This window comes from Galeopterus variegatus, unplaced genomic scaffold, assembly GCF_000696425.1.
Source record: "Galeopterus variegatus unplaced genomic scaffold, G_variegatus-3.0.2 Scaffold119, whole genome shotgun sequence".
Lineage (NCBI taxonomy): Eukaryota > Metazoa > Chordata > Mammalia > Dermoptera > Cynocephalidae > Galeopterus > Galeopterus variegatus.
This window is the reverse complement of record NW_007726230.1, coordinates 379,700-391,727: the sequence shown is the minus strand read 5'-3', so window position 1 is coordinate 391,727 and position 12,028 is coordinate 379,700. Positions and strand designations below refer to the sequence as shown.

The 12,028-nt window shown below is 49.1% G+C and overlaps 1 protein-coding gene across 2 annotated transcripts in view; it reads right to left on the bottom strand.

Moving 5' to 3' along the window:
* Window positions 1-3,426: 3,426 nt before the first annotated feature.
* EHD4 (EH-domain containing 4) overlaps window positions 3,427-12,028 on the bottom strand; it is a 75,983-nt gene continuing 67,381 nt past the window's right edge. The window contains exons 5-6 of one of the 2 annotated variants that reach the window (XM_008587447.1): window positions 11,404-11,568; window positions 3,427-4,548 (exon numbers count right to left, since the gene is read on the bottom strand). In XM_008587447.1, coding sequence (XP_008585669.1) covers window positions 4,012-4,548; window positions 11,404-11,568 — 702 coding nt within the window. In that variant the 3' untranslated portion in view covers window positions 3,427-4,011. The remainder of the gene's footprint in view (window positions 4,549-11,403; window positions 11,569-12,028) is intronic. The other variant, XM_008587455.1, reaches the window with a different exon arrangement.

Genomic DNA, 12,028 nt, shown 5'->3' with positions numbered 1-12,028 from the left:
GGGGAAGAGACACACCCTCTCCTTAATTCCTCTACCTCATTTCAAAACAGATCCAGGGATCTACACTTTATTCCCGAGACAGGGGACACACAGTCACTGGAGAACCAGAGCCAGTGGGAGAAAGGTAGTCCTTTTTCCAGAAGTTTATTTATTAGCAGACTGTGTCTTTTGTTTTTTGACACTTCTAAGATTACAAAAAGACAAACAATAGAAGCATTGCGTATTAACTGCATTGGCTAATTGTATATAACCTGATACACTCTTGAATTAGGCCCCTGTTTACCTGAATAAACTCAGTGGTTATCTGCCCTAAGAAGGCAATTCTGCTCCACTCCACGGGGAAAATAAACAGTAAAATGCTTTCCTTGTCTTCAAGGCAATCTGTCCCAGGTGTAGCTCTGGCAGAGTGAAGGAGTGTAACGAGAAAGTGGAAAGGTGCAGGCAGAAGTGTCAGGTTGTGGCTCAGGTGGTGGACCCGCCCTGGACAGTGGACTCCAGTACAAGACATTCTGGGTGTTGTGGAGAGGCAGCTCCTTTCGGAGGTCCAGAAGAACCACAGGAAAGGGGAGGTCAGGGGCGGCGGGGCCAGGGCCTCTCTTGGGGCTGGTGGTGAGGGCGGAGATAGGAAGGGTGGAGCAGGAGGCATTTTACTTCTCCTCATAGGCTCTGACCTGCTGGACGTGCAGCCCCATGACACCACATGAGAACTCGATTCCTCAAGGCCTATGACCCTGTGGGAGGAACCAGAGCCCCATATGCCCACGCGATCACTGCATAATGACAAGGGTTCAAAAGAGAACCGAGAGGGCTGGCCCATGGCTCACTTGGAAGAGTGCAGTGCTGATAACATAACACCAAGGCCACGGATTCAGATCCCATATAGGGATGGCCGGTTTGCTCACCTGGGAGAGCGTGGTGCTGACATCACCAAGTCAAGGGTTAAGATCCCCTTACAGGTCATCTTTAAAAATAAATAAATAAAAATAAGTAAATAAATAAAGAGAACCGAGTCCAGCCCTGGAGACACGAAAGCCAACTAAATGGATGACCTTCCCCGGAGAAGAGAGAGCCAGCCCCCAGGCCATCCAAGTGTGCGGTGAGTTTGGAGTCTCAAGAGACAAGAATTGATACAGGCCGCTGAGTTGGAGCATGGGGCTGGGACACGTTGGACATCTGCATGTCACCATGGAGCTGGGGAGCTTTGGCAAGTCTTAGTGCAGTGATGCTTTGCAGATAGTTTTGGGAGGCCCTCATTAGCAGGTGTACAACTCGGAAGTTGACTTTGGGAGGAAGACAACTGTCATTTTCCCCCTAAACTCAAGACTATAGATTTAGTGCTGTGCGATACCGTGTGCTGGGAAGACAGGGCTTCAAGGTTCTTAGATTTTCTTCTGTGGAATCACGGAGAGCATTAAGATAGTGTCATAGTTCTAGAGTTTAGGGGCTTCTGCCTTCCTCCCTTACATAAACACCCTGGGGAGGGGTTACTGTGAAAACTGGGTTGCATGGGAAGGGCAGCAGTCAGGTGAGCAGATCCTCAAGGGTGCCCCCTGCCCTGCTGCATGGAGCAGGGGTGGGTATGAAGATAACTGGTGTTTTGAACACAGACTCAAGAAACTTTGTGTTGGTTTTGAGAAGATACAAGTCCTCACTTGGTCACTATCCCTAATGTTTTCTAGTGTTTTCCTTCTCAGTGAAATTTTCACGATTAATGACATGTTGTGAGAGGAAATTAAGAAAAGTGGACACGATTTCCTTTTCTTTTGTCTCCCAAAACATCACCAGGTCCCAGCAGGGAAAGGATTCATCTGCCAGAAGTCTCTCCCAGCTGAGGCTGTGGGAGTAGGGAGATCACGGTGCCCTGAGAAGTTTCCTTCCTTGGAGAAACCAGAAACTTTAGCCTGCTGCCCACTAAAAAAGTTTCCCCATATGCGTCTATACGGATGAAACTTGGCCATATCTACATATGTACACATCGACAAGTTTTAAAAATACATACTCGTGACATATTCGTGTGTATGTATTTATGTTTGTATATGGCAACTAAGCTTAGTTAAAGCAGCAAGACAATTTGGAATGGGAAATCAGCTCTCCTCGGCATCTCTAATAAGCCTTTGGACAAGTGAACTCCCTTCTGTCTTGCTGTGCCCTTTGGTGGCCTCTACTGTGCTCACCAGCGTGGGTGGTCCTCACACATGCACCAAACCACCTGCTCGTATTACAGCACTGGAGTCACGTTTCTTTTCTGTGTGTCTTATTAATTTAAAAGTGCTCATGAAGACTAAAAACCACATTATGGATTTACTTCTCTTAAAACTAAATTATTTGGAAAGTAAGCTAGGGAGTGTGAGGTTTGGCATCTGGATAAATGTTTCCCCCAAATCAGTATTCTCTCTTAAATCTGCAGTTCTAACCCTGATGTCATTAGAGGCATGTGACAGAAAAAACCAAACAAACAAAAAACAACTGTTTTTTGGAAGGCTCAGTGGGACTGTTCTCATTTTATTCACTTCTGGTTCTGGCAGGGCCCACGTGTCTCTCTCTTTTACAGCATGAGCAATGGTGAAGGGCACCTGCCTCCCCCACCAGTGCCCACAGAGGAGGGAGGTGGCGGTGAGGATTCACCACTCCACCCGACACAGCCACTTCAGCAAGCAGTCCAGAGAGGTTTCCACGGGGCACTTGGGGAAAGAACACTCAGGAGCCAGTGGAAAGGTAAGTGCCCAAATCCTGCCTCGTGAGGGGCATTCATGATACCAGCCACACCACCTTTGAAGAAAAGGCTTTATATGAAAGATTCCACTTTGTTTCTGTATAAAGGCTTTTATCTTGTAAGAAACAAACAAACAAACAGGGTATAATAAAAATGCTTATTTCCTACAAAAACAGTGTCTAACTCCAGCGGACTAATCTCTTCTACCCGACAGTCCAGGACAAGGCTGGGACCTCTGGGTCCACAGGGCCGAGGACACCACATGTACCAACATGTGTTTTTGCTGAATTTAAAACCTGCCACCAACCAAGAAGTCTAGGGAACACTGAATGGCTGGACAATTGAGGAGAGTCAATAGTAGTAGTTTACGTATGATAGACAGACTTTGCTATAACTTATTAGACAAATCAGTAAGAAAAGCTGATCTTCAGACTTCCACATGACCTGAAATGCAAAAGAAGCCTTTCCAGGGGTCAATAAAGGTTGTGAGTGCCAGACTCCTGACCAAATACAGGGAGGCCTGGGAGGGCAGGTCAGGGGGTGCTGGGACAGATGCTTTGCTGGCACCTGCAGAAGGGACAGGGGCCACAGACATGGCACATCCTCCTTTCAGACCTGAGGGCATCAATTTTCTCTTTGGCAGACTGTCTGGAGAGAGCAGAAACCCTCTGCTCTATTTTTTCCCACTCCAATTGCAGAAGGGACAGGGGCCACAGACATGGCACATCCTCCTTTCAGACCTGAGGGCATCAATCTTCTCTTTGGCAGACTGTCTGGAGAGAGCAGAAACCCTCTGCTCTATTTTTTCCCACTCCAAATATAACAAGAAACAAAATAAAAAATTGCTGCCTCCTGGTGCCCTCTGAGGGACAGACAGGTGCTACAGAGGCCATTCACAGTGACAAACAGCCCAGGGAGCCTCAAAGATTCGAATACTCCCAGTAAGCCCCCAGCCACTCATGGTTCCTGGGATTCCACTATGCCATCTCCACATGCGTCTTTCTCCAGGCTCCGGGGTACTCTTTGGACAACTGCCCTTTCTTCTCAACCTTTTGATCTCCTTATCCACCCTGTCCCCAGCCCCCAATATTTTAATAGAAACTCAGGGAATTTTAGAGGTGAAAGGACCTCATCTAGTGTCCAGTGTCTGCCCTCCCCATTCCACAGAATGGGAAACTGAGGCATGGAGAGGACAGTGCCTCGCCCAAGGTCGTTCAGTGAGTCAGTGGCAGAGCAGGCCTCAGGCCCAGGCCCCCCAATCCCACCCTGCACTGCTGCCTTGTCCTGTGGCACACCCCTCAGTCGGCATTCGGCAGGGACTTCCTGTGAGAGGGGGGCACGAGGTGGGGGGGCAGGCTGTTGGGCAGCTCATAGCCGTCGAGCTTGATCTTGATGAGGTGCTTGGCCAGCGCGAACTCCTCCTCGTCCAGCATGCCGTCGCAGTCACAGTCAGCCAGCTTCCAGATCTTGCCAAGGACGCTATTGGGCAGCTTGGAGGTCACCATCTCCTTCTTGGCATTGACCCCCGATATCTTGCCATTAACAGGGGACAGGGTGTAGAAGAGCTCGTCGTACACGGGCTTGTCCTTGGCCACGACCCACTCCTCCTCGTCAGCGCCCTCCTTGGCCCCCTCCCCGTAGCCCTGGTTGAAGGGACCCTCGGTGGTGCCATCGAAGGCGCCACCCTGCACGAGCTGCGAGGGCACGCTCATCTCCTCCTGGCTGATGAGGCTCATCAGGGACGAGATCTTGCTGCTCAGCATGTTGTCCACGGCCTCGATCAGCTTGGGCTTCAGTGAGTGGAATTTGGTGAAGTCGTAGTTCTCAAGCTGTTCCTGCAGAAGGAGAAACCACAGACTTGGTTACATGCTCTCTCTTCAGGAGGAAACGGGTGATGGGGGAGAAGCTCGAGGGAGAGACTAATTCTCCCTTCAAGCAGACATGCCAGCGCACCCCGTGCTATTCCTGAGCTCTCTCTTTAGAGGGGTCCCCACATCCAAGCTCACCAAATATAGGAGTGGCTTTGGAAGAAGAAACGAGTCGCATGGGATGCAGTGTGGTTTTTTCTATAGTAGCTTATTGTTGCTGGTGCCCGCATGAGTGACAGCAAACCACTAGGACTTTGAGAAAACCCTCTTTCATGCTGCCTTTTGCTTTCTAGTGCTGTAGAAATTTAGCATTTTCTCTCTCAAAGTGATTTTACTACATACTTCAGTTGATCTTCACAGCAATCCTGGGAGTAAGGAAGGGCAGGTATTAATAACCCCATTTTACAGAGCACCGCCTGGGGTGTCCAGGAGGAGTCAAGACTAGAGCCCAGGTATCATGACTCTTCACTAATGCGCTCTGTGCTGGAACATGAAGCTGCAACAGAGAGACTATATTTAGGTAAAACAATTATTTGAGGATTTTGTTTTGGGATCAGTTAAAAAAATGTAGTTTAGGGTAACTTCTCCCTGGCTCTAACCTCCTATGAATGAGCCCAGGAGGCCACTTGAGTAGGAACCCTGCAGGAATAGCCCCACCAAGGCATGGCCTGACCAGGAGCATTGAAGCTACTCCAGGTAGGTATTTAGGCAGGGCTTGGAGATCTTGTAGATATAAAATAACCATTACTAATCAGCTGTCATTTCAAAAACATGGACAAATAAGTGAAAGTTGAAACTGGTAAGGAGAGGAGTAGGGCTGGGAGGGTGAGTGTATAAGTCTAGCCAGTATGGCTGAGTATCACAGGCCAGGTCAGGACAGGTCTCAACTCCACCTCTCTGGAGAAGTGGTCTGTTAGTAGATAGAGCAGCAAGAGCACAGCCTCTGGAGAGGGCCAGGGACACATGGCAACTGTCCGGCCGGGATGGAGCAGACTACAGGATGCCACAGAGGCGCTGTGGATGGCACAGTGGAAACAGCCTTTCCTACCTCGGTTCTTGGCTACTCCTCTATCCATCCAACCATCCATCCACCCAACCAGCCATCCGTCCATCCAACCAGCCGTCCATCCAACCATCCATCCATCCACCCAACCAGCCGTCCATCCAAACATCCATCCATCCACCCAACCAGCTGTCCGCCCAACCAGCCGTCCGCCCAACCATCCGTCCACCCAACCATCCGTCCATCCAACCAGCCAGCCATCCAACCAGCTGTCTATCCAACGTTTATTGGTCATTTGCTGTGCATCAGACCCTGTTCTGGGGCCTGGGGATATAAATATGAAAAGCCATACTTTCTGTTTTAAAGGAGCTTATGTTGTAATACAGGAAGGACACTCCAGTTATTTAGTTCATGCCTACTTTCAAAAAGGACTTAACATAGTGAAAAAAGGATGACATGAAATATAAGAAAGTCATTAGAAAGGGAAAAGCCAAGTAATTAAAAGAGGGAGGGAGAGAATCATTACAACAGATGGCTACAGTTATGGAAAACTATTCCCTGTAAGCACAAAGCTCTGAGGAGTCTGAGCTCCTCAGCCAACCACAGGCGTCCCCAGGGATGCTACTGTCTCATTACTGACAGAAGCACCTGGTCATTGCAAGAGACAAACTTTCTTGCCCCTGAACCTAGGAGTTACCTAGGACTTTATATGAGGGGCCTCAAAGACCTAATGGAAAATGTCTTCAACCTCAGTTTTACCAATTAAATACACAAATATTCCAATAATCACAATTTTTATATGGAGTCTGGTGAAGAATGTCTGTAAGGATAATTCTAGAAGTCACCAGAGACAGGCTATTCAGGTGTGCAATTTTCTAGAGATGAGGAGGGAGATTCTTGAGGAAAAGTCAGACTTGACTGTTTTGGACAGAAGCAATATGATAGGCTGCTAGGGGGAAAAAAACCCCAACTTGGTGTAATCATAAATATCACACATTTATTATAAAAAATTAAGAAAAAATTGATAAGCAAAAATAAAAATGTAAAATAATTTATAATCCCGTGACCTGGCAATAACCTCTGCTAACATATCTGGGCATACATCCCTAGCCATTTTAACAAACACACACGCGTGTGCGCACACACACTCTAACTGAAATAATATCACACTGTTAAACAACCCGCACTTTTAGGAACTAAGGTCATGTATTTCCATGATATTGATTTTTATGCAACCTTATTCTTAATAGCTATACAACATTGACCTGTTTAGCTAGGCTATTCTTCATTTACCCTTCCCCCTGTAGTTGGACGAGCAGGTTGTTTCCAATAGATAATTAAAACTGTGGTCTCTAGGATGTGTGGCAGGGCAGGAATTCTGTGCTGATATTAGAAGTGGAGCCCTGAGCTTCAGATGGTGGAGGGAATAGAGCAGAAGGCTCCACATGTCACAGATCTCTAGGGAAGGGCCTCCTAGCTCTCAGGCAGCAAACTCTGCGGCCATCAAACCACCCTGTGCTGAGCTGAAACCCAGCGTGCAGTCTCCACTCAGCTCAGAGCGGTGGGGCAGGGCAGGTCAGTTCTCTAGAGCCAGTTCTGGTTTCTGTGTCCTTCATCCTCAGTGGCAGATCACAGTCACCAGCAGGTCACTCCATCTCCACTCAGCTCAGAGCGGTGGGGCAGGGCAGGTCAGTTCTCTAGAGCAAGTTCTGGTTTCTGTGTCCTTCATCCTCAGTGGCAGATCACAGTCACCAGCAGGTCACTCCAGCATCAACCGCAAAGAATGCTGCCAGCACTTTGGGCTCCTGCTGCCAGTGCCTCAGTCAGCTAAGGGGACTGACTGGAGAAAGGCGAGGAGAGGAGGAGCAGTCATCCTACACAAAAATCCCAGTGCTGCTGTGGTAAACAAGTTTGGATTCCCCTGGGTGCATGAACACCTACCTGATTTCCTCACAAATGAGCCTGAGCTCTGAGCACACACAGAGCCCTGTGTCTGGCCAAGCAGATGGATGACGGCGGTGCCCGCCCAAGCTTTCCACCAGCCTGCAGGGGCCGTGGATTCCGATGGTAAACCTCTGGAAAACTGGTGAGGGGAAATGGCCACAGATTTGCAGGGGTGGACAGGAAGTAGCAGCTATTCCGGCCCCAGAAGGCACACAGGAAATAACCCCACACTCTTGTCCCTGTGATCCCCCACAAGCCTGACGAAGGAGTGTGGGGTACATGCTAAACCACCATCATCCCTGCCTTCTGCCACGGTGAGTCCAAAACAGAAGTCTCTCTATTGGGATGAATACACACTGGGGAATTTAAGGATTTACCCATCAACATCTGTATCCACCAAGCCTGAGATCCTGGAATTGCTCCCTCCCAAGGGACAAAGCTCAGCTCCCAGCCCAGTCTCTGGCTGGGCTATCCTTTGCCTGCTCATTCCCAACAGTCACCAGAAGCAGCTTCCAAATCCCGGTGAGGGCCTGAGCAGATGGGGATGCTCTGCTGCCCTCTGCTGTTGAAATGCTGCCAACTCATCAGCTGTGGGGTACAAATTCTCTTTCCAGTAGGAAGACAACTGAGTCAGCAACAAAGGTGGCATTTCTAGTGTTCCTTTCATTCTGCAGCATCAACACATCTGTGCCATATGTCAGATTCTCTCTGGAAGGGTGCAGGGAAGATGCAGGCAGCCTATCAAGCAGGTCACAGGCCTGTCCTAGCACCTGGGAAAAGCCTTCAACATACATATTCAGCTCACTGCTATGGCCAAGAGTCACCCTGACCAGCTTGGTCCATGAGATAACACAGCACGACCCCGATATGTGTGAAGATGATCAGATAGTCATCTGTAAGCTTATGTTCCCTCCTCTGTCCCAGACGCAGTTGATGTGAGGTTGAACGTCTAGGTTGTAGAGGATGTTAGACTCTCAACAGACTCAGGGATGAGGCCCTACCCCACAGTCACAAACCCCTCGAAGCTTCCTGGGTGTCAGCAAATTAGCCTGAAGTATCAGGTAACGGTGAGCACTCCTCGACAGGTTCCAGGCCTGCCTCGTATCCTGTGGATTCTCTGAAGGGACTGGGGTGGTGTGACCAGGGCCCAGCTAGCTTCCCAAGAAGGAATCTTCTTCCAGCTTCTAGGGATTTGCTCTGGAACTCCCTGGTCTTTAAGCCCTATGGGAATCAGGGCTGGGTCAGGGTCTGAGAAATTCATTACCCTAGAGCCTACTATGATATAAACATACACTAACTTATCAACTCCCTCAACATGCATTAATTGAGCACCTACCACATCCTAGATGCTGGGAATATGGCAGTGAACAGGATGTGTGTCACTGCCCTCATGGAGTTACAGCCTTATGAGGGACAGAGACGCTAAACAACAGACATTATATAATTTAATTAATTACACTGAAGCACAACAGTGCTCATGTTGTAACGAGGAGCACGTGCACCAACAATGAGCTTTGCTGCCAAAAGCTTCATTGCCAGCTACAGTCATAATGTCAAAGACTAACCCCCCGTAACCCCCCGTATACTCATTTTTGTTTGCTCATTTATTCCAGGGGCCTAAAACAGTGCCTGGCCATAGTAGGCTTCGTTACTATTTCTTGGATCAATGAATAAATGAACACTAGTGGATGGGGCACCTGTCAGGCGGGACTCCTTGGTCCCAGTCTCAGGGTACTCAGGAGTCCACTGAAGGTGCTGAGGTACCTGGGGTGGGGCCTGACCCACAGGTGTTCTCAGCAAAGGTTCGCACACTTCCTGTAGCCTCCGGCTAAATGGGCTGTGGCCATGGTCTCCTTGTTTTCTTTCTCACGGACGGTCCTTTACCCCAGTTCTGAGAGGCCTGGTGTCCTCTGACTCAGCCAGGCCTAGGCTAACTTTGTCATGAGTAGCTCTGGTTCCAGAGTCTGCTCGCTATGTTACTGGCAATCACCTGGGGACCAGCAGGAGAGTCCCTGTAAGGGAGGCCTCAGTGGAGGTTCAGGGCCTCAGGAGCAGCGTCTTCTTGTGGGCAGGGCCTTGTGGTGACTCATGAGGCTAATGGGTCACAGAGGCCCTCGCTAGGCCATAGTACATGCTATGTATTTCTTCACAACTCTCATGTAGGTCAGGAAACCAAGTTCCCTTCTGAAATATAGAAGGGTACAAGGAAACACCTGTCCTACAGTTCAGTCAAGGGTGTGAAAGGGGAACCCATCAGGGAGACTGCTCAGGTCCCCATAGCCCTTCAATTAGCCATCTTGTGACCAGAAAAACACAGTTAATCCTCTGAGCACAGGAATACCTATTTCATTGCTGGAAGATAAAAGGCATTTCTGTATTTATTTGAAAATAAATACAGCTAAATCATATTTGACCAGATCACAGGTTGCAGATGCAAACCTGGTCGTAAAGAGCTGCCATCAAAACAGTAAGTATAACCCACCCCTGTGTTAGTGTGTAATTTATATAAAGTATATATTAAGAAAAAAAAGCCCATCAGAATCAAAGCTTCCCTCTGGCTGCCTGTTGACCCTCACTTCCACTGCCTGGTTTTCCCTTCTCCTGGCATCCTCCTTCTATGCCCCTCCTGAGGCCAGCAGGACCTCAGGGGCCCAACCTTCCAGCTTCACCTGTCTGCAGTTTTTAAACTGCACCTTACTGCAGTGCTGTCACTCTCTGTGGCTCAGGGCAGAAGTTGGTACCTGTTGGTCTCGGGGTGCAGTCAGTATACAGGTGGGCTTTGTTTGGCCTGTGTAGTAATTTTTGAAAGTTTAAGGCAAAATTTGAAAACCAGGTGATTTTTCATACACATCCAGGTTTCTGTCTTCTCTAGAACCACCCAGGCTGGTATTCCCACAGGGAGTGACCCTGGGCTACACAGGGCTTCTGCACTGAGGTGGGGCATGCATTCTCCACTGCGCCCCACCATGGGCCCCTGACAAGTTCCCATTACACTTGCAGAATTGTTTTCCTCCCTGTAGAGACATAATTCTGGGAACCCACATCTCTATCAAATGTGGGAAAACAAAAGGTAGTCAGAGAGGGCGACATGGTGTGTCTTTCGCCTGGCCTGCTTCACCTGTTCATGTTATTGGCTGGTAGCTGCAGGCCTCTGAGTTTATGTCATCTGCTTTATGGGGAGGACTGTGGCCCTCAGTGCAGATGGGTCTTTGCACTGGACAAGAAGATGGCCAGTCTGGGTCTGTGAGGACAGTCTATACAAAAGCCAGATGGGGTGGCCTTGCTCAGGAGGACATGCTTGTCTAACACCATTGCAGGGCGGTGGACAAACTGGTTAGGCCAGGGCAGCTGAATGCAGGACCCATTTAGGCTGTGTCCAGCAAAGTCCAGCCGTGTCCACAGAGCCCCACGGCCCCTGACAGAGCCCTTGAGCCTGCAGCAGCAAGGCTGCCTGAGCACATAATCCCACAGTGCGGGGCAGGGCTGGGCGGGGCTTGAGGAGGCCACTCAAGGTGACCTTCAAGGCCACTACCAGCTCTGATTCCCTTAAGGTTCTAGGATTCTGAAAAACAGGTGTCACTTCAACATCAAAATAACCTCTTTGAACACAGTCTAAGAGGGCTGCTCATTGGATTTTTTTGTGTGAGCTTCATTTACCTTTTGCTGTGTCCCCTTTTGTTTAAACATTTCAAAAGGGAGGCAATTTCTGCTTTAACCACAGGAGCCTGCTATCATAGATCACCATTAGGAAGACGAATCCATTGCATCATCTTTGATCTGAAGCCACGACATCCTCAGGTGTCCCCAGCAAAGGCCAGACAACATGGCACTGCATCTCCACCCCTGACCATGACATTGGAATGGTCTCCCAGTACCTGCATTGCCTTGACCTCAGGGAAGTCCCCTGCAGAAATCTGGTATTCTCGCTGCAGCTGAATGTAGATTTCTGGTAACCTGCTGATAAGTTCTCTCTTCTTGTTTTCCTTTCCAAACACACTTGGCATCTCCTTCTTCAGGTAGCTGATGATGTAGGCATGCACCTGAAGAAGCATATAGCAGGTGAGGACGTGCCATTTTGAATTGCAGCAGAGAAGGAACAAACAAGATTGTATCTCATACACATCATAACACAAAACCCTGGCCCTCAAGGACAGGAGGAGGGCAAGGATTGGGGGGGGTGGGATGTGGAACTGTCCAAGGTTGGCTGGAATGTGGGGTCCAGAGCTCTGGAGAGAGCTGGCCTGGATGATGGGTTTGAGAGCTGGAGTAGAGGTGGGGGTGAGAGCCACTGGAGTAGATGAGGCCACCCAGGAAGACTGAGCAGAGAAAATCCCACCATTAAGGGCTACGCAGAGGAAGAGGAGCCAGAAAAAAGACATAGGGGGCTGGCTATTAGCTCAGTTGGTAGGAGCGTGGTGCTGACAACACCAAGGTCCAGGGTTCAATCTATGTACTGGCCAGCCACAAAAAAAAAAAAAAAAAAAAAAAATTTTTGGGGGG